Source organism: Chanodichthys erythropterus, chromosome 22 (genome assembly GCF_024489055.1).
Source record: "Chanodichthys erythropterus isolate Z2021 chromosome 22, ASM2448905v1, whole genome shotgun sequence".
NCBI lineage: Eukaryota > Metazoa > Chordata > Actinopteri > Cypriniformes > Xenocyprididae > Chanodichthys > Chanodichthys erythropterus.
This window is the reverse complement of record NC_090242.1, coordinates 37,047,282-37,074,702: the sequence shown is the minus strand read 5'-3', so window position 1 is coordinate 37,074,702 and position 27,421 is coordinate 37,047,282. Positions and strand designations below refer to the sequence as shown.

At 42.3% G+C, this 27,421-nt stretch overlaps 2 protein-coding genes across 2 annotated transcripts; both read left to right on the top strand.

Annotated features, from left to right (window-relative positions):
* Positions 1-46: 46 nt before the first annotated feature.
* klhl8 (kelch-like family member 8) lies at positions 47-7,486 on the top strand. The gene is made up of 10 exons (XM_067376591.1): positions 47-100; positions 705-895; positions 981-1,529; positions 2,882-3,068; positions 3,192-3,335; positions 3,699-3,810; positions 3,993-4,161; positions 5,558-5,717; positions 5,797-5,998; positions 6,080-7,486. Exons 2-10 carry the CDS (start codon positions 728-730, stop codon positions 6,201-6,203), a joined length of 1,815 nt encoding a protein of 604 aa, XP_067232692.1. The 5' UTR covers positions 47-100; positions 705-727; the 3' UTR covers positions 6,204-7,486.
* A 1,302-nt stretch (positions 7,487-8,788) lies between these two features.
* LOC137013177 (C-type mannose receptor 2-like) lies at positions 8,789-27,374 on the top strand. The gene is made up of 50 exons (XM_067376816.1): positions 8,789-8,914; positions 10,316-10,461; positions 10,544-10,656; positions 10,940-11,073; positions 11,304-11,527; positions 11,746-11,855; positions 11,984-12,102; positions 12,230-12,365; positions 12,445-12,527; positions 12,762-12,881; positions 12,973-13,074; positions 14,370-14,528; positions 14,644-14,726; positions 14,907-15,051; positions 15,231-15,272; positions 16,051-16,218; positions 16,316-16,435; positions 16,542-16,652; positions 16,742-16,774; positions 16,851-16,985; positions 17,066-17,212; positions 17,386-17,520; positions 17,611-17,765; positions 17,871-18,015; positions 18,132-18,186; positions 18,689-18,755; positions 18,843-18,976; positions 19,057-19,100; positions 19,176-19,349; positions 19,811-19,965; positions 20,049-20,162; positions 20,237-20,352; positions 20,442-20,593; positions 20,695-20,900; positions 21,890-22,064; positions 22,140-22,361; positions 22,531-22,700; positions 22,897-22,967; positions 23,060-23,160; positions 23,450-23,569; positions 23,695-23,841; positions 24,009-24,163; positions 24,658-24,757; positions 24,906-25,141; positions 25,219-25,408; positions 25,487-25,738; positions 25,825-26,007; positions 26,726-26,776; positions 26,860-27,008; positions 27,132-27,374. The coding sequence occupies exons 1-50, from the start codon at positions 8,872-8,874 to the stop codon at positions 27,174-27,176; spliced, it is 6,492 nt and encodes a 2,163-aa protein (XP_067232917.1). The 5' UTR covers positions 8,789-8,871; the 3' UTR covers positions 27,177-27,374.
* The last annotated feature ends 47 nt before the right edge of the window (positions 27,375-27,421 follow it).

Here is a 27,421-nt window from a genome sequence, read left to right as displayed (position 1 = left end):
GCGTCTCCTTTGGACTACGATTCCCAGCGTTCATAGCGCATCAGAACACGGAAGCGCCGCTGTGGTTGATCGTGAAAGTGCTGCTGCTGTTGAAAATGTGGTAAAACATCTACAAAAACATTACAATTTACACATCTAATCTAATTTTCCTTTTTTTAATGTCGACCCGTCTAATCTATGTCGTTTCCTGTACTTGAGTCCGTCTCGTTTGTTTTGTTGGCTTGTTAGCTCGTGCTGTCGCGTTAGGGTTTATTGTACAGAAAACAAACACTTTAAATGAATAGGTCTTTAATACGGAATATTCACTAATATTACTCGTACAATAAAAACTGCGTAAAATGGCTTATTGATTGACAACACGCAGTGTCTTTGACGATGAGCTCGTTCATTTTAAATCTGTTTATAGTGTTATTTCTTGAAGGGATAAAGTGTAATTGTGATATCTGATCAAATCCCAGCTTTCAAAAGGCAGCATTAATTTCTTTATTGTGCTTAAATGTTTCTTGCAGTCATTTTCATGAGCAGTGATTGTCATCTGAACATGTTTATGATCTTTTCGAGTGTTTCTCAGTATAAAAGAATAACTGCTCTGTGACTGTGGAATAAAAATGATGTGTGTGTGTGTGTGTGTGTGTGTACACAAAGACTCCATTATGAAGAGTTCTGCCCATTCACAGACAGTAAACGCATGTCTGTATGTGCAGGTGTTGGCGTGTGTGAGAAAGACATGGTGCCTGAACATGGGAAGCAGCAGAAACGCTCGTCGCAGCCATCTAATCCTGAGAGCGACGTTGACGGATCGTTCGTGTTTGAAGCCCAAGAGGCCTGGAAGGACTTCCACAACTCGCTCCGACAGTTTTACGAGAACGGAGAACTGTGTGACGTCACTCTGAAGGTGTCTGAACAGCGCTGTGCTCCGTGTCTGCAGTGATGTCAGAATGATCTCATCCTAAATTTCTCTCTTTTCTTTTTCACTGAAGGTTGGAAACAGACTCATACCATGTCACAAGCTAGTTCTGGCCTGCGTCGTTCCTTATTTCCGTGCCATGTTCCTCTCAGACATGGCCGAGGCCAAACAGGACTTGATTGAGATACGCGATTTCGACGCTGACGCCATCCAGGACCTGGTGGGTTTCGCCTACTCCTCTCGACTGACTCTGACGGTGGATAACGTCCAGCCGTTGCTGTACGCGGCGTGTATCCTGCAGGTGGAGCTGATCGCCCGTGCCTGCTGCGAGTACATGAAGGCTCATTTCCACCCCTCCAACTGTCTGGCCGTCCGCACGTTCGCGGAGAGTCACAACAGGGTGGACCTGATGGACATGGCCGACCGTTACGCCTGTGAGCATTTCAGCGAAGTGGTGGAGTGTGAGGACTTCATCTGCGTTTCACCACAGCACCTGAAAACCCTGCTGGCCTCCAGTGACCTCAACATTCAGTCTGAGTCTCAAGTGTACAACGCTGCAGTCAAATGGCTGAAAGCAAATCTGAAACACCACGACGTCTGGCTGGATCAGATCATGTCTCAGGTTAGCCGCTCAGAGCTGCGATAGAGTTGGTTTAGTTGGTTGGTTGGGGATAGACTTGTGACGATAATGCGATATATCGCGATAATGAATATGCATGATATTGTTATCGTGGGCACTTTTCAAAATACCGTAAAAAACAATTTATTACCAATTATTAAAATTTTTATAATGCATTTAAGAATACTTTCCCCATCAACCGTATAAAAGGCACAACACCGCTGTATTCTGCATCAGAGGGACACGCGCTCAGATGTAAACAAGCCCAGCATGCACGAGAAGCACATGGCAGAAAGGAGACGCACTGAATGAAAGTGCACGATCACTCTCTGACAGCAGAGGGCGCTGATGGAACAGCAGAAATGCAGCGGTTACCCTGGAAACCGTGCAAACAAAGCAGCTGGCTAGTTTTTTAAATGCTCATCACAGCACCAAATACTTCATACTTAAAGACTTAATAGGCTATTTATTTCAAACTTAAACATTTTTATATTTTAATCTGAACTACAACATGCCCTAATGATTAGAAAAGTTGTGATTATTTGTTATTGTTCAGTAAAACTTTGACACACACAGCTTCATTAGTTAACAAGTTAATTTATTACCAAACTGACCATGAAAAATACTTATAAAGCATTAATTATTCGAAGTTAATTTTAATTTCTTAGTTACTGTTTAATAACATTACTAAAATCAAAAGAACTTATTTAATGGACCTGAGATAAAACTAACAATGATCAGTTGTATTTCTTAACACTAACAAAAAATAACACTTTCTGTAACAAATGTAGCTGTTGCTCAATCTTAGTTAATGCATTCATGAGATCTTATTGTAAAGTGTTTCCTGTTGTTCTTTATAGCCTAATTCTTTTGCACTTTAATCTGTTTGAAAATTTTACTTAATATATTTTTTTTGTGTATTGAATTATTGTATTTAAACATTCAGTTACTACAAAAATAGTCCTTAAACCTGTCATACCATGATAACACTTTTTTTTTTTTGCAGTTTATTTCAATATCGTGTTAATACCGTATACCGTGATGAAAGCTTCAGCGATTAATCGCAACATGAAAATTTGATACCGTCACATGCCTAGTTAGGGATCACGTTTTACAAAGTCTTTTCAATAAATAAGGTAACTTGATCTCTAATGTGGGGACGTTTACCTGCTGAAGGTCCTGCTTCCATGCGAAACCACCAGATCCCAAAAACACATTGGCCATGAAGTCCAACAAAAGTGCCAGTACGGCTGGATCCGTGGAAACATGCCATATGATCCGGTTACCTGTCGTATTTCAGAAACTGATTTGTTCTTAACCTGATGGAAGCGTTCTGATGGGCTTTTCTCTCACAGGTGCGTCTTCCTCTGCTGCCGGTGGACTTCCTCACAGCCACTGTTGCCAAAGAGGAAATAATCAAGGCCAATCTGAACTGCAGAGATCTTTTGGATGAGGCTCGCAACTATCATTTGCACCTTAGTAACAAGAGCGTTCCTGACTTTGAGTATTCTGTCCGCACGACACCCCGCAAACACACCGCTGGTCAGGACATTCAGCCCTTTTCACACTTGTGCAGTTACTCTTTTGTGTCTTTTAACATTTTAACCTCCCAGATCCTGCTGTACGCATTCTTTAACTGAGACTTTTCCGCTTGAACTTTGACAGGTGTGTTGTTCTGTGTTGGGGGACGGGGCGGTTCCGGTGACCCATTCCGCAGTATCGAGTGTTACTCCATCAGTAAAAACAGCTGGTTCTTCGGGCCTGAAATGAACAGCAGACGGAGACACGTGGGAGTGATCTCAGTGACGGGTGAGAAAGAGAGATGAGAAGCAGTGATTTAAAAACTTTGAAAATGACTCAAAGATGAAAATATTCTATCTATTGTTAAGAGACACTTTCAGTTAAAATGTCCTTTTTCATGTTGCCTTTAGATTTGAAGGTTTAGACATCAGCGTAGAGGCAATATGAACTAGGGCTGTGCGATTATATCATAATCGTTATTGAGTATGTTGCAAACGCATCAGCGTAACAGTGAAAATGGCATGCTTCGCAGCATGTACAGCAGAGGTCCTAGTACTGAGCCTTGTGGTTCTCCACACTGAACCTGTGATCAACTGATTACAACAAATGACACAAACCTATGAATAAAACTCCACATTCATCCATTTACAGGGAAAGTTTATGCTGTTGGCGGCCATGACGGCAATGAGCACCTCGGGAACATGGAGATGTTTGATCCACACACCAACAAGTGGATGATGAAAGCGTCCATGAACACAAAACGGTATGACAAACTGACCTCATGTTCTGCTCTAATACTATTCATCAGATGTATAGTTTTAATTCTCATGGTGTTAATCTGTACATATGCATTATCCACCCGACCAGCAAAAGAAAGATATTGTAAGTATTGAAACAGCTGACAGAACGACGAACGAGAGAAAATGCTGTTTTGTCTTTGGTCAGGAGGGGGATTGCGCTGGCCGCTCTCGGCGGTCCCATCTACGCCATCGGCGGTCTGGATGATAACTCCTGCTTCAGTGATGTGGAGCGCTATGACATCGAGTCGGACCGCTGGAGCGCCGTCGCCCCCATGAACACGCCCCGAGGAGGCGTCGGGTCTGTGGCGCTCGGGGTACGAAGGCCACAACAAGAGAAGTTCATTATGAGTTATGATTGTACAGAGGTGTTGAAATATTCAAAAACCACTAGAACAATGGAATATGTGTTGTTGACTTGTGTACGTACATGATCCTAAATGTTAATTCCAGAGAAATAAGCAATTTTAACTCTGGTAAATGCGTCGCATGTCAGTGATGTCATATCTGCATCAACCCTGATTTCTTTGTCAAAAACAGGAGAACACCAAATCCGCTTTAATGTATTATGTCACGTATTATGTATTATGTATTATTATTTTACAAGGACCTGTTTCCACCCGGTATTAAGATGCGTTTTGGTCGATTGGATCACAAGTGGATGACATTAAATCCAGGCATAAACGGGGTGTAGACGTTCATGTGGTCTGATGCGTTAGAATAGCCACTAACTCTCATGTGATCCGATCGGCCAAAATGCATCTTCTCCACCATATAATATATTTTAAAATTAACTGCATGCCATTTAGCAACATAAGACATCCAGCTTTTATTAATGATAATCTTATTTCGATCAACGCAGTGTTCAATAAGTCTCATAGCGCAGCCGTCGAACTACTGCACAGAGTAACGTTAGAACTTTCAACACACTCAAATGTATTAATATGAGTGTTTTAACCAAGTAAAACAGCGTTGCGTTACCCCACAGTCACATGACTTATGACTGCGGCACATAAGCATAATAAAAGCTGCCACACTCTCGATGCGACTCCAGGCCGGTGTTTTGAGCAGGTGTCTCTCACTCTCTAACGCTCCCACAGCTCTCGCCCCGACCTGCTTCAAACTACAGTAGCGTTAATAAAACATCCATGAACAAGATTTCTCCCCGAGTCCCATAACATTGCTTTCCATCGGCTGTGGAGGAGACAATTCCCGTGATTCCATTCACGCATCATTAAAGTATATGCCTTTGTTTTGAATAAGCGACCTCTACTGGTGAAACTTACATACTGTGCCTTTTAAAGGGTTAGTTCGCTCAAAAATTAAATTTCTGTCATTAATAACATGTCGTTCCACAACCATAAGACCTTCGTTTTTTTCATCTTTAAATTAAGATAATTTTGATGAAATCTGAGAGGTTTCTGATCTCCCTGTACACAGCAATGTCATAACAAATTTCAAGGCACAGAAAGGTACTAAAGACATCATTAAAACAGTCATGTGACTGCTGTGGTTTAACCTTGATGTTATGAATTATATTAAAAATAACGACTTTATTCAAAAATGTCTTCTCTGACGCTGTTAGAAAAACTGTATGAAAAACAGTGCAGCGCTTCCAGGTTCTACACCAGAGCGGCTCAGTATTGGTCAGTGATGCTGACGCAGGAGTTGTGGGTTTGAACCCACTGATGTGTCATTTGTTGATTTGATCAGGGTTATGTGTACGCGGTCGGGGGAAATGACGGCGTCGCATCGCTGTCCAGCGTGGAGCGGTTCGACCCTCATCTAAACAAATGGACAGATGTGCGAGAAATGGGGCAGCGGCGCGCTGGAAACGGTGTCAGTGAGCTCAACGGATGCCTCTACGTTGTTGGTAAAGATCAGAATCTGTATTTGACCTTCTCAACTTAGACCTGAACAGAGCTCTGACGGATCGTCGTGTTTGTCTGAAGGTGGTTTTGACGATAATTCTCCGCTGAGCTCAGTCGAGCGCTTCGACCCCAGGATGAACCGCTGGGAGTATGTGGCAGAGCTGACCACACCGAGGGGCGGAGTCGGCGTTGCCACGGTGATGGGGCGTGTCTTTGCGGTAGGAGGGCACAATGGAAACATCTACCTGAACACGGTGGAGGCCTTCGAGCCCCGGATGAACAGGTGAGATATATAAAGATTCTGCAGAAGATGGTTGTGATTTGAGTCAGGTGGGATCAGCTGTATGTGTGTGTTTTTGCTCAGGTGGGAGCTGGTCGGCTCCGTGTCTCACTGTCGGGCCGGTGCAGGAGTCGCAGTCTGTTCCACTCACATCAGTCAGATTCGGGACGTCGGCCAGGGCTCCAGTAACGTCGCCGACTGCATGTAGCCACACCCTCATAGTGTGACGCACTCCAAACGCCCTCGTTCAGCTTCACCGTTCTGGTTTCATGACAAGAGATGTCGTGTTTTTGCTTTGATTTAGTGTCAGTGGAAAGTGTTTTTCCTTCTTTTCTCCAGCGCTGAGATCATGTGATCACTGTATCTGATGTTTGTGCTGCAGTGTTTTCTCTCCTCTTAGACATTAAGAAATCTTCAGTAAACTAGACGACAGTGTTCAGACATCAGAACTGAGGTTCAGTCCTCTGAATATCCGTGACGTGAATTCAGCGAATGGCAGTTTTGCGGTTCCTCGTGTGTGAAAGGCAGAATGACATCAGATACCTGTAAATGCACAAGTTTAAAAGTCTCTTTTGTGACTTCAGGACCCAAAGAACGATCAAAAAGAGATTGTTCTGTAGCGCGTGCGTACAATCACAGACACGATCAGGACGAAATGAGAGATTCGTGAGCGCTAGCAGAACACGTGTGATAGTGACGCTCGAATAAGCCCTGAATAAGATCCAGACCGGGTTCAGGTTTTAGTTTTATGTCGAACAGTTATTCGCGATAAAGGCTTGAGCTTTTCACTGCCAAACGTGAAGCTGGACGGAAAGCCGAGAAGCTCAGAGATGCGTTTATATGTTACCGTTGTGTATTACAAATGTAAAGCTTTTTTTCTGGCTCGCCGTTATACATGATTTAGTTCGGCGTGAAAGCAATGTTTGCATTTGAAGCAGATCAGTTATACAGTGAAGACACACATTGAGGTTTTTATATATGTAGAAATGTTTTGTTTTTGTGACAAGTCTTATTTGAAAATGATTTATAAATGAAATATGAAATATTTATTTTGTCTAATGCACCCCCCACCCCTTAGATTTCAGATTTGAGTTCATGTTTTCTTTCAGGACTTGTTGTTTGGACACTGATGTGTCCAGTGGCATAAACATCTGATTATATTTAAGAACTGCTGTTAAAATGTTGATATTGTTGAAATGTTTTACATTATACTGGTGTCACAGATGTTTAACACATTTAACTGTAACAAATATAATATTCATACAGTGGTGTATGTAACATCTGTGCAGCTCCACAGGACAGAAGTACAGCGTTTTTTCTGTACCTGCTGATTAAATGCAGTGTATTTGATTGATATTTATCTGTCTGAAGCATGACACTTTATAGCATATTCACCCATGATATCGTTTTGCTCAATATCATTTATTTATTTCATTCAGTTTTTCCTTTGTGACTTTCTTTTGTCTTTGTAACAATGAAATAAAACAGAAAACCAAAGTCTCCTTTTCTGTTTTCTGTTTTTAAAACCACGTGAAGCTCCTGTTTTGTCAAAAGTGGGTTAGTATCAAAGTTTCATGAGATTTTCATTTTGTTTGAATGTGAATATATTACACTGAAGTGTTTGTCACTCTAACACCTTTAGCAACACTAAACAGATTATCTAACATCAAAAACAATGTGTGCAGTTTCATGGACAGTGTTGAGTAATTTGCATTTTAGTTTTGTATTTGCTGCTCTTTATTGTTTTCTGACAATTTTGCAGCTATAAAAAGGTTAAAGAGTAACAAAAAGGTAAAAGATTTTATTCAAAGTATATTGTCCTAAAATATGTGCTGTTGTAAGGGTTATGAAAGAACCTCTTTGGACTTTGAAATTTGATTGTTTTTTAAAAGAAGACAAAGGAACAGAATTAACCCATGTGCGCAGCTTCATCAAAACTTAGTTGTGGTACTGATGTAACCATATTAAGAGACTTTAGTGTGTTTTTCTACATCAGGATCCAGTTCTGTCATTAGAATGAACATTTGTCCATTGGGATCTGAATTTAAGGTTCAAACATCAGTGCAGCAATTCCTGACCAAAACATCAGTGTTTTCCTCCATTAGTGCTCGTAAAAACAATAAAACTGCAATTAACAATTTCAACAATTTAACAGTTTTGTTGAGATGTTTCTCCAGGTCCAGCTGAGGATGATGGTCAGTCCTATAGAGGTTAGATTCTCAGACACTAGATTTCTTCAGTTCTGACATGGACAGTGGGTCACCTTTGGGTTAGGGTTCCTCTCCGCTTATTTCAACGGAGTGTCTGTGTTAAAACAAATATCTGATATCACAAACATGCTGATGCTCAGTTCCAGCTGCATCATGTGATGCTCTCAGACCATCCGTTTACTGACCAGAGCCATCAAGACGGAAAGCCAGAGTTAAATCTCCTTCTCTCTCTAAATGACCACTTTTGACCTCAAAAATACATCTTTTTAAATACATTGATATAAGACGTGCAGACTGAAATGTTTTGGTAGAAATTCAGTATGTTTTATTCAAAACATGCTTTTGTAAATGGAAAATTAAATCCTTTTATCCTCTTCACTTTGGCCCAGTAAATTTATTTAGCTGTTTAGTGTTAAAGGAAGACATAAGATATAGAAGATAACGACATGTCATGTGTTTTTGAGTTTGATGTCAAATGAATATGTTGGACTTTAACATGCGGCATCAGATGACCATGTATGTTTTACAGTTTAATCTTTGGACTCTGATGAAGGTGAAAAGAACCTTCAGTGTGTGATGATGTGCAGACGTCCAGAGAACAGGCGTGTGGACATACAGAGAATGAGAGGATAATAATACTTAAATTTAAACAGATTCCTAACTAGAATGTTTTTGTTTGTCTTCATCCTCGGTGGACTCATCCATTCTGGTAAGTAGTAAATTTAATAGAATAACCAATTTGTGGGATGGCAAAAGCTTCATTCTTTGTTAATCATGACTGAGTCTCTGTGTCAGTATCATTCAGAATCAACTGCTCTGTAATTCAGTGTTCAGAAGATGTAAGAACATCTGCAAAATATTTCCACTAGTTTTTATGGCTAAACCCTATAACAAAACAAACAATTAACATGAGATGAATCTGCATGCAGCTCTTTCCATGAATAGGGTTCAAAATATGGTCTGAAAAAAATTCAGTTTTCAGTAAAAGGTAAGTTGAAACAGGTGCTTTATATATATATACTTTATTATGTCTTTCAATTCAAGCATATTTAATACAATTATACCACTAAACATCTCCTTTAAAGACATATTTTTTTACCAATAGTTATTCCTCATTTTTCATTCTACTTTCTCTTCCTTTCACTTTTTATTTTTCTTTCGTGATAATACCCATCACTAACACACACACAAAAAAATAAATAAAATAAATAATAATTAGACATAGCCAATACATACATAATTAAACACTTTTACATATAGAAAAAAAAACAAGAAATATACACACACACAAATAAAAAATTAGACATTCGCATAATCATTTCTAAATCTTATAATGGCACCTAATTCCTAATAAGTAATTAAAATAGTATTATATAAACATCAATTAATAATATTAAATAAGTAAATTAAAAAAGGAAATAATAATAATAATAATATTAATAGTAATAAGTATGTTAAAAGGGAGGCAGAATTATACAAGAATGTAATTAAAATATGCATTCCACATTTAATTTTAAAGATGTCCAAATCTTTTCAAAATGTATACTTTTGCTCTTAATTTCATATGTTATCCAACTTCTGACAATGTTGATCATCAAACCAAGTATTTTAGATGTTTTAGCCTTACTTTTTAAAACCCTAAAAAAAAACATTTACCAATAAACTTTAAATAATAATTTAACAAATGAAAAAAAGTAGCATGAAATAATGCTGGTAGTTGTAAAAAATCATGTGAAATAAAATTGCCCCATATTTGTGCTCCATGTCTTTACTGCTCTTTTTTTTCTTCTTCAGGGTCATCTGACTTTGTACAATTCACAGTACAATAAATGATGACTCTTTTCTACAGTTGATTTGAATCATGTGATTATGACACTTACATATTGACCATTTCAGTAAAACATTAGCAGTGACACTCAGGTTTCAACATCTTAGTCATGGGACTTTTTATGATGGAAAATTTGACCATTATTATTTGCAAGCAGAAATTTAACCCTAACCCTGACAATTTGCCTTAGAGGAACTGTTCAGTGAAGTTATTACCCAAGTTCAGTCTCTTTTTCATGATTGTCTTCATGATGTTTCTGATTAACACACTGTTTTCTCCAAGGCTTCAGTCAGTGTGAGGAGGGCTGGCGGCCATACGAGGAGAGATGTTACTTCTTCTCCTCGGACATGAAGACGTGGCACGACGCGCTGGAGGACTGTGTCAGCAAGGGAAGTAATCTGATGAGCATCAAGGACATCCACGAGCGGGTGAGACACACACAGCAGTAACAATGAGATACAGACGACATTAACAAATGCATTCGAGACGTCACCCTTCTGTTCTGTTCAGACGTGGGTCCGGACGCAGATCGGAACCTCCATCTTCTGGATCGGACTGAATGACGTGGCGTCAGAGGGAAACTGGGAATGGAGCGATGGGAGTGTTTTCTACCCCTACCTGTCGTAAGTCAGACATTCACTCTCACAACCGATTTCTTCATTGTGTAGCTCTGCATTTTGAAATTGAAAAGAAGCTGCTGACAGTCTTCAGAGTTTTGCAGGAACGCATGGTTTCTATTTTGAGAAATAGATGCAGAAGTTTCCCACACTGATCACTAAAATGATCCCTCAAATATCTTTGCAGTAACAGGCCTATCTATAGTATATTATCTGAAGTTCTGTGTAAGGAGTTTGGGATTGAAGAATTCACATCCCCATGACAGAAAAACACTTGTGTGAATTGCAGGTATTGGAAGGAGGGTCAGCCGGACAACTGGGGAGATAATGAGGATTGTGGGCAGGTTCAGGGCGCCAGTGACGGCAGATGGAATGATGAAACCTGCACAGCCAGACGCCAGTATATCTGTAAACGACTAAACCGTACGTATGATGCATAAGGTTAGAGAGTCAGACCGGTAACCCGAAGGTTGCTGGCAGGAAATGACTGAGGTGCCCTAGAGCAAGACACCAGACCTGGGTGTGTTCACTATTCATTACTACTCCAAGTGCAGAGGAAGTGCATGGGTTACCATACTTGGCCTTCACATGTCACTTTAACATACAGAGAGAGTTTATATGTGTGCGACATGTTTTCCTCTGTCTTTCTCCAGCTAACCCTACTCCGCTCTGTGACACGGAGAACGGCTGGCAGCCCTTCGGCTCAAACTGCTACAAGCGAAGGGCGGGCACTCGGAAGAGCTGGGCGGCGGCTCGCAGCGACTGTGTCAGAGAGGGCGGAGACTTGGTGTCCATCACATCTTCTGAGGAGGAGCAGTACGTCACCAGCCGTCTGGACGCGTCCGCCTTTGACCTCTGGATCGGGTTTTCCACAATGGTGAGAATCATCAGTTAGATCTTCACTGGACCGCTCAAGCATCATGAAATTTGTTGTATAATTGGTTGATAAACAACAAACTTTACTTTTTATTAGTATTTTATCTCTTAAAAAATAGACTGCCAGGGAAAGACTACACATGTAGAATACTCAGAGCTCAAATCGCGTCATGTTTCTGTCGCATGTGTTTTCTGCAATCACCTCCCTTCTTTTCACAGAAATGCACAGCTTTATCCTGTCAAATTCAACCAAATGCCACGACTTTTACCTGGTCTGATGCAAGTACTTCCACATACGTAAACTGGCCGGAGGGACAACCTGATCTCACGTAAGAAAACTGTTAAACTAGTTAGTTTTATCAGTGTGTTTCTCACCGTCTGAAGAGTCTATAATGAAATAAAGTGTTTCAGTGTCGACCTGTGTGATGATAACTGAAACTGTCACTGTTGGATCTAGTGACAAAGCCAACGGCGTGTGCACTGCTATGATAAAAGAAGCAACAGAGGATTATGGGAAATGGAGAACACACGTCTGCCGTCATGAGCGACCTTACATGTGCAAGAGAGCTTTGAATAGTAAGATCCAGAGATAAAGAATTTCGCATGATTCTGTTATTGATGTTACAAATTAATTTAGTCATTATAAATGTGCCTCAAACTCTTTTGGGATCACTGATATGCTCTTATGTTTCTGTCACTCCAGCCATTTGTCCTTCTGGATGGTTGAGTTTCTCAGGAAGCTGTTACTGGTTGGTCAGTAACCAGAATCTCTTGACCAGCTGGTATCTGGCTCAGACCAAGTGCTTTGACATGGGCGCAAACCTCCTGACCATCAAAAAGTGAGAATACTGACTGAAGTTTAAGGGAGATTCGTTTGGATTGTAAAGGCTCACATACATTGTTTGTTTTCATCTCTAGTGAAGCGGAGCAGTTCTTCATTAATGCACAGTTGCCTGATTTTCACCAGGTGGATATACCTGATCTGTGGATTGGCATTTCAGGTGAGTGATGCATACAATAGAGGATTTTACCCTAAACACTATCAGCTCCCACTGGAGAAAGACTTCAGTTCAAGTTTTTACTGTCCCCCCTGGGGTTTCAGAATGACTATTTTAGCCAAACATCTGTCCTTGAAGACAATAAAGATGGTCTCTGATCAGAAGTACTATGATCTGCATCAGTTATCTGCACGTGAACAATCTTGGTGCTGTCTTTCTGATTCATAACACCATCAGATAAGGACCAAGATGGGACGTTTAGGTGGGTGGACAAAACTGCAGTTGAGTTTTCGAACTGGAGCCCAAATTTCCCTCAGAATACAGCAAACCAGTGGGACTGTGGCCAGATTTACACCGGTAAGATTATTGGTTGTCGGGAAGACACTCAATGTCACAGTATTAGCTTCAAAAGATTTTGAGCTGAATCTGTTTTTCTTTCTTGTATTAGGAAATTATGCTGGAAAGTGGGAAAGTACCAACTGCTTTAAAAATCTTGGATACATCTGCAAGATGCCAGGAGGACAGAATGTGAAGCCCACGTCAGCTCCAGGTGAAGTCCCACACTGAATGTACTGGCTGGTGTTTGGCTTTAAAACTCAGTTCCTGGAGGGCCTGCAGAGTTTAGTTCCAGCCCTGCTCCAACACACAGACCTGTAGTTTTCAAATAACACACACTAGACGATTTTCAAAACTCAACCAATTTTAAAACTGTGGGAGACCGCAGACATAATGACAGTTTCAACCAATTTTTAGCATTATAATCCACACACTAGATGATTCGACCAGATTGTGAGACCATACACCTGTTGATTTCAGGAATGATATCACTGCGAGACAAGATCAAACGTGACTTTTTTTTCAATCACAGTCCTTAAAAAAAGATTGTTTGCCATGCCATCATTTTACACTGGAATGCTTCACAAACAAGAGTCAATTCAATGCTGGTTTGCACAAAAGATGAACATGACGGCACATGCTAGGCAAGGGGTAGGCAAGTTCGGTCCTAGAGAGCCGCTGTCCTGCTGAGTTTAGCTCCAACCTTAATCAAACACACCTGAAAAAGCTAATCATGCTCTTCAGGATTACTAAGGCAGCTGAAGGTTTTTTTTCAGGGTTGGAGCTAACTCTGCAGGACCGAACTCTAGGACTCTAGGACTCTAGGTTCGCTCTCTAGGACCGAACTTGCCTACCCTCGTGCTAGTGGATGAGTTAAATCAACTCCACAGGAACTACATAAATTTATCCACTAACCATTCAGAAACGTCCAGTTTCATTCTAAAATTTGTAACTTCTTCCTGAGTCTCTCCATCAGTGTCGACTCTGGTTTGAACAATGTAAGACTGAACACTTTCCTCATTTTGGCTGCGTGAGATTCTCCAGCTTTGTTGTTGTTGAGCTGTTAAAGCTCCGCCCTCTTCTGGAGCAGCAGCTCATTTGCATTTAAAGGGACACACACAAAAATGCTGTGTTTTTGCTCACACCCAAATAGGGGCAAATTTGACAAGCTATAATAAATGATCTGTGGGGGATTTTGAGCTGAAACTTCACAGACACATTCTGGAGACACCAGAGACTGATATTACATCTTGTGAAAGGGGCGTCATAGGTCCCCTTTAAATAATCGTGATGACACCACACAATAGAGCAGTGGTTCCCAAACCTGTCCTGGACAGGTTTGGGAACCACTGCAAACATCGTTTTCAGACTGGCTGCTTTTTCTTTTCTTTTTTTTTTTGCATTGAATGTGAAAGCAGTTCAATTAGCATAACAGTTGAATTAGTGTCAGTGTTGTGTTTTTACTTTTATACATGTGAAGCTGGAGGTTCAATGAATGTTTTTCTGCAGATTCACACTGTGATGAAGGCTATCTGCTCTTCGGTGAACACTGCTATCACTTTGAGTCCGAATCAGTCAAGACCTGGCAGGACGCAGAAAGTTACTGTGTGGCTCAAAATGGACACCTGGTCAGCATCCACGACCAGGAGACAATCAGTTTTCTGACAGGTGCGACGATAGACTGAATGACCTCTATCCTAGAGATTCTCCAACAAAGAGTTTTACTCCGGGATCATTTTGCTCACAAAAGCTCACCGTAATAATAACGTTTTGTTTCTCACAGCTCACATGAGCAGATCTTCCTGGGTGGGTCTCAATGACATCGACAGAGAGGGAACGTTTGTGTGGACCGATGGAACTCAAGCTGTAAGTTATCAGACCTTAAACTTCTTCAAATGAACCGATATATCCGACTGCACAAAGTGAGAAAGCTTCTGGTGCAAACCTGAGAAATGCTGAGAAACTATTTCGAGTTCAATCCTCACCCTGTAGAACAAGCAATGATTCTGGATCAGCTTTATTTTGAGTGTATGTGTTTCTCTGAAGGACTTCCTGCCGTGGGAGACGAACCAGCCTGACAACTGGCAGAATAATGAAGACTGTGTTCACATCCGAGGGACTGAGCACCATGATACAGGGAAAATCAACGACCTGCCCTGCACAGCCACTTACCCTTTCATTTGCCAGAAAGGTGGGAGCTTTTCCTGTTTGATTTTATTGTTTACACATATTGTTCAATGCACTGTTTTAGTGAGTTACACTAGCCTTTCGTTAATCTACTTTATAGCCATCATGTTCTTTAAATCCATTCAGGTCCATGAAGTTGTGATTCGGAAATATTGATTTATTTTATTATTAATTATTTTTCAGCAAAAGGTCAAGGGCCACCCGCTCCCCCAACAACTGGTCCAGGTACAGATTATACATAAATGTATACACATCCTGAAAATGTTAACCCTTAATATATGCACATTCATCTTTAGGATTTTAGAAATCCAGAAAAATGTAAATCTAATAACACTAGGAAAGATTAATCAAAAATCATGTGTACAGACCGTAAGATTTCCTTCTTCCATTGAAGCTCAAAATGCTCTTTAGATGATGTCTGATCCCGCTGGAAAACATGATCCTCAGTTTAAGTTAATGTTGCTCCAGACACACAGCAAACACTGAGACATACTCACATTCACGTTTGTTTCAGATTTACTTATGGTACATTTCTGTCTCTGAAGGGTACATTTATACTGAAAACGGAAAACTTTTTCCTTTGCATTTTTCACGTAAGGACAATCGCCATTATCAAAATGATCCTCATTCACATGGATCCGAATAAAAACGAATAAAAAAATGCTGTATTCTGCTGCCAGGCCAGTAGATGGCGATGTCACTTTGTAAAGAAAAACCATGCGCCTGCAGACTGAACACGTATACTCATGTGCACGACATTACCATTTTCACAAATGTGCATTTTTGTAGTTTACATAGAGACAACAACAGTAAACTTCACTTTGAAACCCGTTTTCAAAAGTTTGAGCTTTCAGGCCCCCAGAACGCCATTATTGGGTAAATGAATGGCCAAAACGCATAAAAAGTTTCACGTTTTTAGTTGAAAATGAAGTCAAGTAAATGACCCCTAAGTGTCCAATTATTCCACTCTAGAACTTCTTATTTCCTTTACTGCTTCTGTCAGGCTGGAATGAGAAGTGCGGCTCCTGGGTCGCCGACCCGTTCAATGATTACTGTTACCTGTTTACGACTCTGTCCATGAGAAAGTGGGCTGACGCCCGTGCAGATTGTGTGAATCAGGGTGGAGATCTGATCAGCATCACCGAGCCGTTTGAACAGGGCTTCATCCAAGGTTAGTTTTGAACACAGGCATGCCAGTTACATTTGGAGTTTCTGAATGGACTTTTCCAGATCCTTTTACGCTCATTTCTGACATTCACTTATCTCAGCTCAGATCCAGACGGTTCCCACAGGAGTTTCCCTGTGGATGGGAGCTCATGACTCCATCACCGAGGGCGGCTGGACGTGGACAGATGGTTCTCCCTTCCGCTACATAAACTGGGCTGCAGGTGATGCTTTACGATGAGATGATGAAGCACCCAAACTTTTTTTTTCATTTATTCAATTTCAAGTTAAATGGAGAAGAAAATCTGCACGTTTAATTGACTGTTAAAGGAAACCCTGATGATTATTACGGTGAAGACTGCCTGTCCATTCTGATCAACTCTGGAGCGTGGAATGACGATAACTGTGAGAATAAGAGAGGATATATCTGCAAGCGTCGTGGTGCGTTATGCTGCCCCGTTCATACCTACAGAAATGAGATGTAATGAAGTATTGATAGTGTTTAGAAAACATGTCTTCTCTCTTTTCAGGGAACACACCTGAGCCTCCTCCGCCACATGACGGTACGTTTGGCTTCTGTTTATTATGCGACGTGCAACTCTAGAGCCTTTCTGAGTTTCTGCTTGTCTTCTTCTCTAGGTTTCTACACCACATACGCCTGTCAGGACTCTAGCTTGGTCCTTCACTGCTCCCAGAACAGCGTCATCAACATCCAGTCAGCTTTTTACGGACGCCGCAGTGACAAGATCTGCCCATATGGAGAAGGAGCCTCTGGTAACTCACAGCACTAAGAGTGTAAATGAGTAGGTTTCAACTGTTCGTACAGGATTTCTGACGTACTGATGATCTTTCAGGTGTGTGCACTGTTGAGGGAACGCTGGCTTTGGCCAGGAAAAACTGCGATAACAGAGAGTTCTGTTTCCTGTTCGCACACGCTGAGACTGACCCCTGCCCGACCGTCTCTAAATACCTGGAGGTGGTTTTCAGCTGCGAGCAGAATGGTGAGAGAGGACCTGAATATGAATGAAAGAAATGTTGTAAATGCTTGAAGTCATTGTCTGAACATCATCCCAGTTAAAAAGAGGTTTAGTTGAAGAGGGAGAAAAACCTTGAGAGGAAGAAGAACTTCTAATGCAGTAGTGAATGTTGCAGTAGATGATCTGTGTGTTTCCAGTGTGTTTGAGAGGCTTGGGTGTGGAGGATGGAAACGTCACTAATTCAATGCTCTCGGCATCATCATCTCTCAGTGGAAATGGTCCGGATAAAGGTCGCCTGAATGGGAACTCGTGCTGGATGCCCTCTGCTTACGGTCTGTCTCCTGAATCACCCATAGTAAGGTTTTAGATATAAGTCCTTCACATCTCCTCCCTGACGTTCCAACTCACACTGTGTGTTTCAGCAAACTCCTGGATTCAGGTGAATGTGGGACAGCTGAAGAAGATCACCGGGGTCGTCATTCAGGGCTGCCCGTCAACAGAGCACTGGGTTACTAAGTTTAAGATCCAGACCAGCACAGATGGCCTGAGCTGGAATGACTACAGCAGTGACGGAGGGGTAAAAACACACATGCTCATAGTTGTTCTGAGGAGCATCTACGCATCTATCTGCAAAGATCAGACATGATGAGTTCATGCGATGCTGATGGTGATTCTGTCACAGGAGTATCCGGGTTCTGTGGACAAGGCGACTCCAGAGACGCGCTTATTGGGGACGCCGATCTCCGCACAGTACGTCCGGGTTCTGCCGCTGCAGTGGAATGGTCAAGTGGGATTGCGTCTGGACATTCTGGGCTGCACACCGGACTGTGAGTTCAACAGAAGCTTGATTCCTAAGATGAATTTGTTGTTGTGGCTCTTTTAAACTGAAATATAACTATAAACAATCTTTTTCCTCTTTTTTGGGTTGTTGCTGTTTCTTCAGATGCTGTTTCTTGCAGTGCAAAACCCAACCTGGACCACTCCATAGACAGAATGACGTAATTATTGAGTCTCTGAATGTCTGAAATACCATTACTGAAAACACCTGATTTAAATAATCAGCTTGTTAGTAGAGCGATAATCCCAACGCTGGACATGCAGTGCTGTGGAGTCACAACCACTCATCTAAATCCTTTATAGTGCATGATGTAGAATAACTTATAGATTTAAGTTTTACTTTGAATCACATTTAAACAGTGTTGGAGAAAGTTAGTGCTCACATTTAGTCAAGAACTACAGTAACCATCATGTTCACACACAACGCCTCTGCACTTACGATTCTCTCAACATGGGGCTCCTGTCAGTCAATACATGGGAAAACAAAGTAACTTGTGTTACTTATTTGAAAAAGTAACTTTTTGTTATAAATTTAAAAGTAATGCGTTACTTTACTAGTTACTTGAAAAAAGTAATGTGATTACATAACTCAAATTATTTGTAATGCGTTACCTCCAACACTGCATTCAAAAGCATTTCTCTTTGTGTTCTTGTTGGTTTCAGGGTTCACTGCCCTGCGGGTTGTGCCAGGGAGGCGTATTCTGTGTACGGGACAGATATGTATCGCGGGGTATGAGTATAATAAATTATAACCTGACCCCTCGATTCTAGTGTAAGTGAACCAAACGCTTCAGTTGAGCATTTTCTCATGATTCAGGACTCTAATATCTGTGCGGCTGCGATCCACGCCGGGGTGGTTCTGAATGACATCGGAGGAGACTGTACTCTGCTCAAAGCTGACGGTCAGAGCTTCTACAGCGGATCCACCAAGAACGGCATCGTCTCCAGACAGTAAGTGTCTTCAGTCTTCTCTGGAATACCTGTGGACGAGTCGGATATAGAGTGAAATGTGCTGTGTATGTGTGTCTCAGGTTCGATGGACTCTACTCTGTGTCCTACCACTTTACTGACGGAGGTGAGACAAAGTCTTCTAACTAACCACAACATCATTCACACTACTGCAAAGCTCTGAATGGTGTGTCTCTTTCAGAGTTGAGGTGTTCTGGTCCAGACTGGTACGAGTTTGGAGAGTTCTGCTACAAGCCATTTGAAGAGAAGAAAACGTGGCATAATGCGCGGACGGCCTGCAGGAAGCTGGGAGCAGATCTGACGTCGATCATGTCCATGACGGAGCAGAGCTGGCTGGAGAGCTACCTGTACCTGGGTATGTGTATTTATTAGGGTACAAATAAACACACCGATTATGATTGAAATCACAGCTAGACCCTCCTCAGCTTCAGTATTAGTAAAGAGACGCTGCCAGATAGAATAAATTCACAGGCAATCACTCTCTCACTAATGCATTCATATAAATGTAATCTGTACTGTGCTACTTCATCTGTGTCTGATTTAGAATGAAAAGAAATATGTGAGAAATATAACGTCCCAAAGGCAAAACAACTGATAAAAATGAGATGTTATGTGGGACAATAGCCTTGTGGGCAGCACTGTCGTATGTCAGAGCTGTGCACAAAACGACCTGTGTTCGAGTTTCAGCTCGAGGTTCAGTGACTAGTCGATGGCGACTCAACTTTCATCACATAATAGTCTTTCAACCCCTAGAGTCAAGTGTAGTCACCTGTGAGTGTGTGTTTGCGTTGATTTCCTCTTTGTCCCGTAAAACAGCCACCAGTGACGTGTGGATTGGTCTGAATGATCTGGGCTTCTCGGGTTTGTTCTCGTGGTCAGATCATCATGAGGTCACGTTCACACACTGGGCTCCCGGAGAACCCAACAACCACCTGGGCTTCGATGAGGACTGTGTGGAGATGTACCATGAGGTACTGCACTCCATTTACTGACAAACAGACATCTAGAATTAAACACAGGAGCATGAATGTCATCGTAATGCTTTGCGTCTTAGACGGGCCGATGGAATGACGTCACCTGCACGGAGTTGAACACCTACATCTGTAAAATGCCCAAAGGTCACTATCCTCTGCCCTCCGTCCAGCCCACCATCTACGGCTGTCCTCAGGTCAGTCCTGCGCTCTCATGGAGGCACAGCTGTGACTCTGAAACTGTCCGGCTGATCATGTGTCTGTTCTGCAGGGCTGGGATGTCTTTGAATATTCGTGCTATTGGTTTGAAGAAGCTGCTAGAAGCCGCGAGGAAGCCAAAGCGTTCTGTGAGAGTCGAAACAGCACTCTGCTGCATATCATGGACCTGTGAGTGTGTATTCATATCCACTGCGTGTCTTCCAGTCACAAACTGCTTCTAGTAAAGCTGTTGTAACTGGTTCTGTTGCCTTCTGCAGGTATGAACAGGCTCATTTCACAGCTCTGATGGGCCGATACTCTGGTGACTGGTGGATTGGGCTGCGGGCGAGAGGTGGCGTGGCGGGAGTCGACTATTACTGGGACAACGATGCTTTAATAACCTACACCAACTGGGGCCGCAACGAGCCGAGTAATTCAACTCAACCTTTCTCTCCTATACGTTACACCTAACGTTTAAGACAAAATGACATCATCGTTCATAAACCAATCAGATTTCATTGTCATCTCTAGATAACCATGCTGGATCATGTGTCACTATGACGACGTCCCCGCTGGCAGGATTCTGGAATAACAAACAGTGTGAAGAATCATTTCCATTTGTGTGTGAAGCTCCACGTAACGGCATCACTCCGCCGACGCCAGTTCCGACTCTGCCGCCAGTGACGGGATGTGTGAGCGGCTGGGGTGGACAGCCTCACTTCAGAAACTGCTACAGGGTGATTAAGTTTTGTCTTCTAAAGAATGCAGTTCAGAAACGCAAGATATTAAATCTTAGTTTACAGCAGGCCAAGCGTATAATTGAAATCCAAAGGCCTTCCTTTAATTATTGGGCTAAAGAAACTGCTTTATAATAGTCTAGATATGGACTGCTTGTTTTACAAGCCCTTAATTAATTGGATGTGATGGTCTGGATCAATTCTGTCTGTCAATGCTAATTACAGTTAGTAATTGGTTAGATTGATCCTCCACTGCCTTTGTTGTCATTGTCTATCAATTAACAGAAACCACGTTCTCTGGTTAGTGAGAGAGTGTGGGTGTGTTAAATGGAGTTCATATAATCCATTAAATGTCCATTCGCATCACATGATGTTTCAGAGAGCTGCTGACCGCAGAATGCCCAGAATGAACTGTTTTCATTAGTGCATATAAAGCCCTGTGTATACTTAGTTTTTTTACGCGTACACAATCGAATGCATAGCCTTGGAAAGTATATTTCATTTCACTCGTATGCATACACAGGCGTTCGAAGCATGCACAGTTTTGAGCAATCTCTCACCATGAGTTATTACCCATGTAAACATCTTTGTATTCTTGCATGATAGAGTTGTACAAATGAGGAAACTTTCTAACCTCTTCACACAATCTCTCGTTTATGTAGACCTCCATCGTCGCTGTAGCTTGCATGTGTTCCGGTCTGTTCTGTTAATGCAGGTTTTCTTTGATTACCTTGTGAATCGACACTCCCAGGGCAAGGTTGCCACCTTGTGGATGAACTAATTACTGCAAAATAAATTTAATGCTCGTACAAAGTTATAAAAATCAGACGGTGCACGTACTATTCTGATGACAAAATTCACTTCACGTGCACTTTACACTGACCCTCACGTACACATAAACAGTGAACTATACTTTGGGCTTTAATGTGTTGATTGTTCCGTGTTTTAAATGTCTTCTTGTTGATCTATTTGTGTTTGTGATTCTGCAGTTGTTCACAGTGGACTTCACCCAGAAGAAGAGCTGGCAGGGGGCGAGAGATGACTGTCTGGCCCGCGGCGCCGATCTGGTCAGCATCCACAATCCCGAGGAAGAAGTTTTCCTGACCGGCTATTCGAAGGGAAAGACCAAGTGGATTGGACTGAGCGTCAACCCGGTGGAAGGAGGTTAGTTTGCTTCCTGGTGATTAGCTCAGGTAAATAATTCTGAGTTTGACCTGTGTCTGACTGTTCTTCTCTAAGGGTACCACTGGAGCGACGGGACGCCTGTCAGTCACACAAACTGGGGCCACGGCGAACCCAATAATCACAATGGGCGAGAAAACTGTGTGGAGATGGTGACCACCGACAATGGGACGTCCTATTGGAACGACCTGAATTGTGACGCCCACCAGGACTGGATCTGCATGATTGCTAAAGGAAAGAAGCCGATTGTTCCACCGGAGCCTCCGTCCCCCGCTCCAGGTAACTCGGGAAGCTCTTTTGACTAATGAAACTCTTTGTGTGCTCCATTTCTGTGGTCGGAGTTCATGTTTGAAAATATTTTAGGAAATTCAAAGCTATTACTTTAAAAAAAGAACATGTGCATGTGGGTCTGTATTGTAATAAAGGCATTTGTTATATGTTCTTTCAGCTCCAGAGTGCGGATCGAACCCAGGCTGGAGGAAGAACAATGGTATCTGTTATTACTATAATGACACAGATATCGTGGACTTTCACATGGCCCTTGTGAGATGTTATGAAGAAAAAGCTCATCTGGTGTCTATCGCCGATGAAGCCGAGCAGTCTTACGTGGTCAGCCTGGTACGGCTCCAGTGTTTTCTGTTGCTTTTGAATGTTTGATCAATAATGCTCAACTACACTAACCATTCTGAGTTTTCTTCTCTGTCTCTCTATTAGTTTCATTTGTTAGCAGCAATTCTCCACAAATGACATTAAAAATGAGTAAAATCTGTCAAAACATTAGTGAGATGTGGATCTGATTTGATGTTGTTTTCAGGTGGGCACCGGTCAGGTGGCAGCAGCCTGGATTGGCATGAGAATGTTCGGGGTTGCGGGTGGAGAGTATTTGTAAGCCTTAAACATTTGAGTATTATTAGTGCTTCCACAGGTGTGTCTTTTACATATTCTTGGGCATGACGGTCAGTTTTTTCTCTGTGCAGATGGACAGATCTGTCTCCGGTGACGTACGTGCACTGGGGTCCCGGAGAACCTAATGATGCCAACGGAGAAGAGCAGTGTGTCCAGATGAACAGACATCCAGGTGCCGCTCATGCACAAACATTCATTTATGCTAATGTATCTTTAATGTACCTTTTCTGAAATCTGTACAAGAACCACAGCGTGATCAAGAAGAGAAATAATACAGTCCAAATGGAGTTTCAGTGCAATGGTTGAAAAACTGCCCAGCACGTTGGGCAAACATTGAACCCAACCGCTGGGTTTGTCCATTTTCAACCCAAGCATTTTTTAGAGTGTAGCTGTATATTTATCATATTTTAACACATATGATGTTCTTAGGCTTAACGTGAATGGTTTTGCTTTCTCAATAGGTTCATGGAACGATGCGAACTGTGGTCGTGCCAGTGCAGGATATGTGTGTAAGAAATATCCAGGAAATGACCACACGCCTCCGCCTCCAACGGCATCATGGGACGGAAATTGTCCAGAGGGTACAGCTGATATAAAGCAACACACATGAATCAAGGACCGGCATTTAGTCAGTGTTGATTAATGAGCACTAGTGCTCCAGTCCAGGATAATCTCGTGATGGTTCAGTGATTTTTTTTCATCTTAGGATGGATGAAATTCCGCAACAAATGCTACATATTCAAAGGAAACCACCACCATCAGACTGAGATCAAGACCAACTGGACTTCTGCGCGAGACTGGTGCCGACAGCAGGGAGGAGATCTCGCCGTCATCGATGATCAGAACGAAAACGGTACTTCATGAGATCTTATGATAATCTACGGTATATGATCTCTTGTTGATATGATTTCACTTGTAAAAAGAGCTTTAAGTTTTCCTGTTTATTATGATAGCTTGGTGCTAACTTTCTCAAAACCTTCAGGAAACGCAAGTCCAGTTCATGTTCAAATTTCTCTCCAGATTTTGTGGCCAGTTATCTAAAGGATCTGGTTGTGCCGGTTTGGATTGGTTTATCCGATACGCTGCATGAAGGGAAGTTTGCGTGGAGTGATGGAGTCAGTCCGGTCTTATACACAAACTGGGCCGATAAGGAGCCAAACAACGCCGATGGCCAGGTGAGAAATGACAGTTTTGTTGTAGATCCATATGGGGAACCAGGATGTGCAAAACTGAACAACTGGATTCTTTCAATTCACGAGTTGGAATATGAATCAAATTTGACAAATCTTACAAGATGTTGAATTGGAATTTGAATTGAAAAGACAAGGAAGTGGAATTTATTTCTCCATCTCTGTTTGCCTGTCTGGCTTATAAAACCACAAGACTTTTCAGCCCTTTTAATACCTTTTTTAAACTGACAGAACTTTATCAACCAATCTTTCAAAATGTGTCTTGATTAGGTTTTCATGTTCCAGCTAGGAAAAGTTACAGTTACTTAAATTGTAATTAACTTTCAATTCAGTTACTTTATTGAGGTCTGTTCCTCGAAACTGAATTGTCAATCTGTTCTGTTCAGTTCTGAACTATGATGTAATAAATGCCCGATACTTTAGTATTCTTCAGGAGAAAGAAGTGAAGATTATGCTGAACTCTGGTGTCTCTCTCTCAGGAACACTGTACTTCTATCTCCCATAATCACCTGGTCACGGGTCTCTGGAACGACGAGCAATGTGACCACGAGCGAGGATGGGTCTGCTCCAGGAAGAAATGTACTTACATCTTCATTTTCAAATCTACTACACTAGTCGACTAAACTCCAGCTCCAGGATCAGGGCTGAGAAACACATGAAAGGAGTTTACAGAGTTACCAAATCTCCTCTAACCCTTGACGCTTGTGTCTCCTGCCGTTTTCCGCAGCGAGCAGCATTCCCGTCCCGCCACCCACGAGCTCGCCGTGTCCGTCCGGATACATCACCTGGTACAGCAACTGCTATAAGTTGATTTCAGAGCCCAAGACTTGGGAAGAAGCTCAGCAAGCCTGTGTGAAGGAGGGTGGGAACTTGGCCAGTGTGGACATGAGTTACGACCAGGCCTTCATATCCGGAGCCGTGCAGGAGGGCAAGACGGATGCCTGGATTGGACTTCGCCGACTGGTTAGATGATGATAACTACATAACCTCATTACAAAACAGACGGTGAGCAGATTTCAACTGTTGCACTTCTTCTTCAGCCCGACAGCGATTCCTACAAATGGTCCGATGGTTGGCCCGTCTTCTTCACTCACTGGGGTCCAGGAGAACCGACCAATCACAAGGGAGAAGGCTGTGTCAGCATGCACGCGCCCTCACACTTCATCCAGGGCACTTGGAACGACACGGCCTGCGATGATGCCAAGCCTTACATCTGCAAGATCACTAAAGGTAAAGCTGAGAAAAGCTGATGGCAAGCGTAAAGCCTTTCATATCCATTTCAAATATGTGTCTGGATTTTCTCTGCAGAAAAGCCTCCAGCGACGCCGGCTCCGGGCGACGGGAAGTGTTTGCCAGGCTGGTGGTCATACGGACGTCACTGCTATTTCGCATATAACGGAAAAGTGGGTTTCTCGTGGCCAGAGGCGAGACACTTCTGCCAAGAGGTGAACGGGGGCGAATTAGCCTCGATTCACAGTCGAGCTGAGGTGGAATTCATCCGGAACATCAATTACACCAAGTACCACTATGTTTGGATCGGCCTGACCAGAGATCGTTCATGTACGCAACAGAGCCGTTTATCTGTCTGTCGTCGTGCATTAGCTGTTAGAGATATGCTGATCATGTGCTCTTGATTGTGATTGTAGTTGGATGGGGCTGGACGGATATGACATCTCTGGGCTTCACAAACTGGGCTCCTGGAGAACCCAATGAAGCCATTCATGATGGAGACTTTGGCAAAGAGAACTGCGTTGAGATGTATCATGACGGCACATGGAACGACAACAGCTGTGTGCAAAAGAGAGGCTTCGTGTGCCGACACCGGCAATGTACGTCACATCATCCACACGCCGTTTGCTGACTCTCAATCAGTATTCAGTCTGACTCCAGTTCATTCAGTTCCGGTGTGCACACCAAAAGCAAATTTAATTATTTGTGCAAGTAGACAAAGTCAATGCAAAGACACAAATAGATGCAAATTCGCGCCAGGTGAAGCGAATGACGCGATATTCGCCTCAACCGCGTCTTCTGCGCAAGTTGAAAAATTTAATATTTGTATGAGGCATTGTTGCGCAAGCCAATCAGCAAAGAGCTTCTTGACATGTCCGGTTGTATAGAAAATGGAGGAGAGACCGGACAAAAAAGGAGATAGCTTGGAGAAAAGTAAGCGAGGAAGTTGTACCGTTGTATCGTGAAGACACTACTCTTTGCGCAATATTTTTACTTGTGCGAGTGACCTGAAAAACAAGTAATCCCGCAAGTAATCTACAATGAGTAACGCGATGCGAATATTCGCTTTGTACATTAAAAAGTAATAGTGTGTGCACACAAAATCTGATGGGCATCTCTATATCTAAAACCTTGAGAGGAACCACACAAAGTTCAGAGAGTCCTATGCAACACAGTGTGGCCCAGATCTGGTACATGTGGATTACATGCGGACCAGGTGTGGGCCGGATCTGGGCAGACACTATGTTGCTGTCAGGGATGAGACAGGACTGAAAACCCCATCTAGACCAGCCTGATCCCATGTTGTCTTGTTTTCAGATTATGTGACAGATGATAACGGGATCGTCATTCCAACTGACCCATCACCCAGTGAGTTTATATCTCGAATTGTTTTAAATACACTCATTTGTCTCCTTGTGTTGTTGTAAGTGAATGTGTGGTTTGTGGCGCAGCGGACAGCGGTGTGATCGCCGGGGCAGTTATCGGGGCGATTGTGTGCGCGGCGCTGATCCTGGCCATCATGTACTACGTCTTCAGTGTGAAGGGTGTAAGACCAGGAAATGCCAGCTTCTTCAAACAAGAAAACAAGAATATTGATGTGGTAAGTTACATCGATTTTGACGACATCTTGTTGTAGCTAAAGTGACCAAACCTGAATAAGAGAAAAGTGCTCATCGTGTTTGATGTCAGCATTTATTCAGCATTTTTTCCAATCTGTTAACAGCCAGCGTTCACTAACCCGAACTTCCCTGGAGAATCTGAAACATGATCTGCGTGAGATTCATCTGCTGCTGTACAGAAACTAAAGGAACATGTTCAATCAACACTGAAACTCAATCATAGTCTTATTTTTCCTGTAGATTTAAAGGTTTTTTTGTGTATCTGTGTTTGTATTCTTGTTCACTTTTTGTAAACTGTTTTTAAATTTGTTGCGATAATGTTTATTGTACAGATGTTTCTTGAAATAAAAATGTGGACTTGCTTCATATTTCTGAAAAACAGCATCGGATATTC

Coding starts and splice junctions, on each gene's coding strand:
- klhl8 (XM_067376591.1), top strand. CDS start 728: ATGGTGCCTGAACATGGGAAGCAGCAGAAACGCTCGTCGCAGCCATCT. Junction 3,069..3,191: donor ACCCCGCAAACACACCGCTG/GTCAGGACATTC, acceptor GAACTTTGACAG/GTGTGTTGTTCTGTGTTGGG. Junction 4,162..5,557: donor TCGGGTCTGTGGCGCTCGGG/GTACGAAGGCCA, acceptor TGATTTGATCAG/GGTTATGTGTACGCGGTCGG.
- LOC137013177 (XM_067376816.1), top strand. CDS start 8,872: ATGTTTTTGTTTGTCTTCATCCTCGGTGGACTCATCCATTCTG. Junction 16,436..16,541: donor CTACATAAACTGGGCTGCAG/GTGATGCTTTAC, acceptor TGACTGTTAAAG/GAAACCCTGATGATTATTAC. Junction 16,653..16,741: donor ATATATCTGCAAGCGTCGTG/GTGCGTTATGCT, acceptor CTCTCTTTTCAG/GGAACACACCTGAGCCTCCT.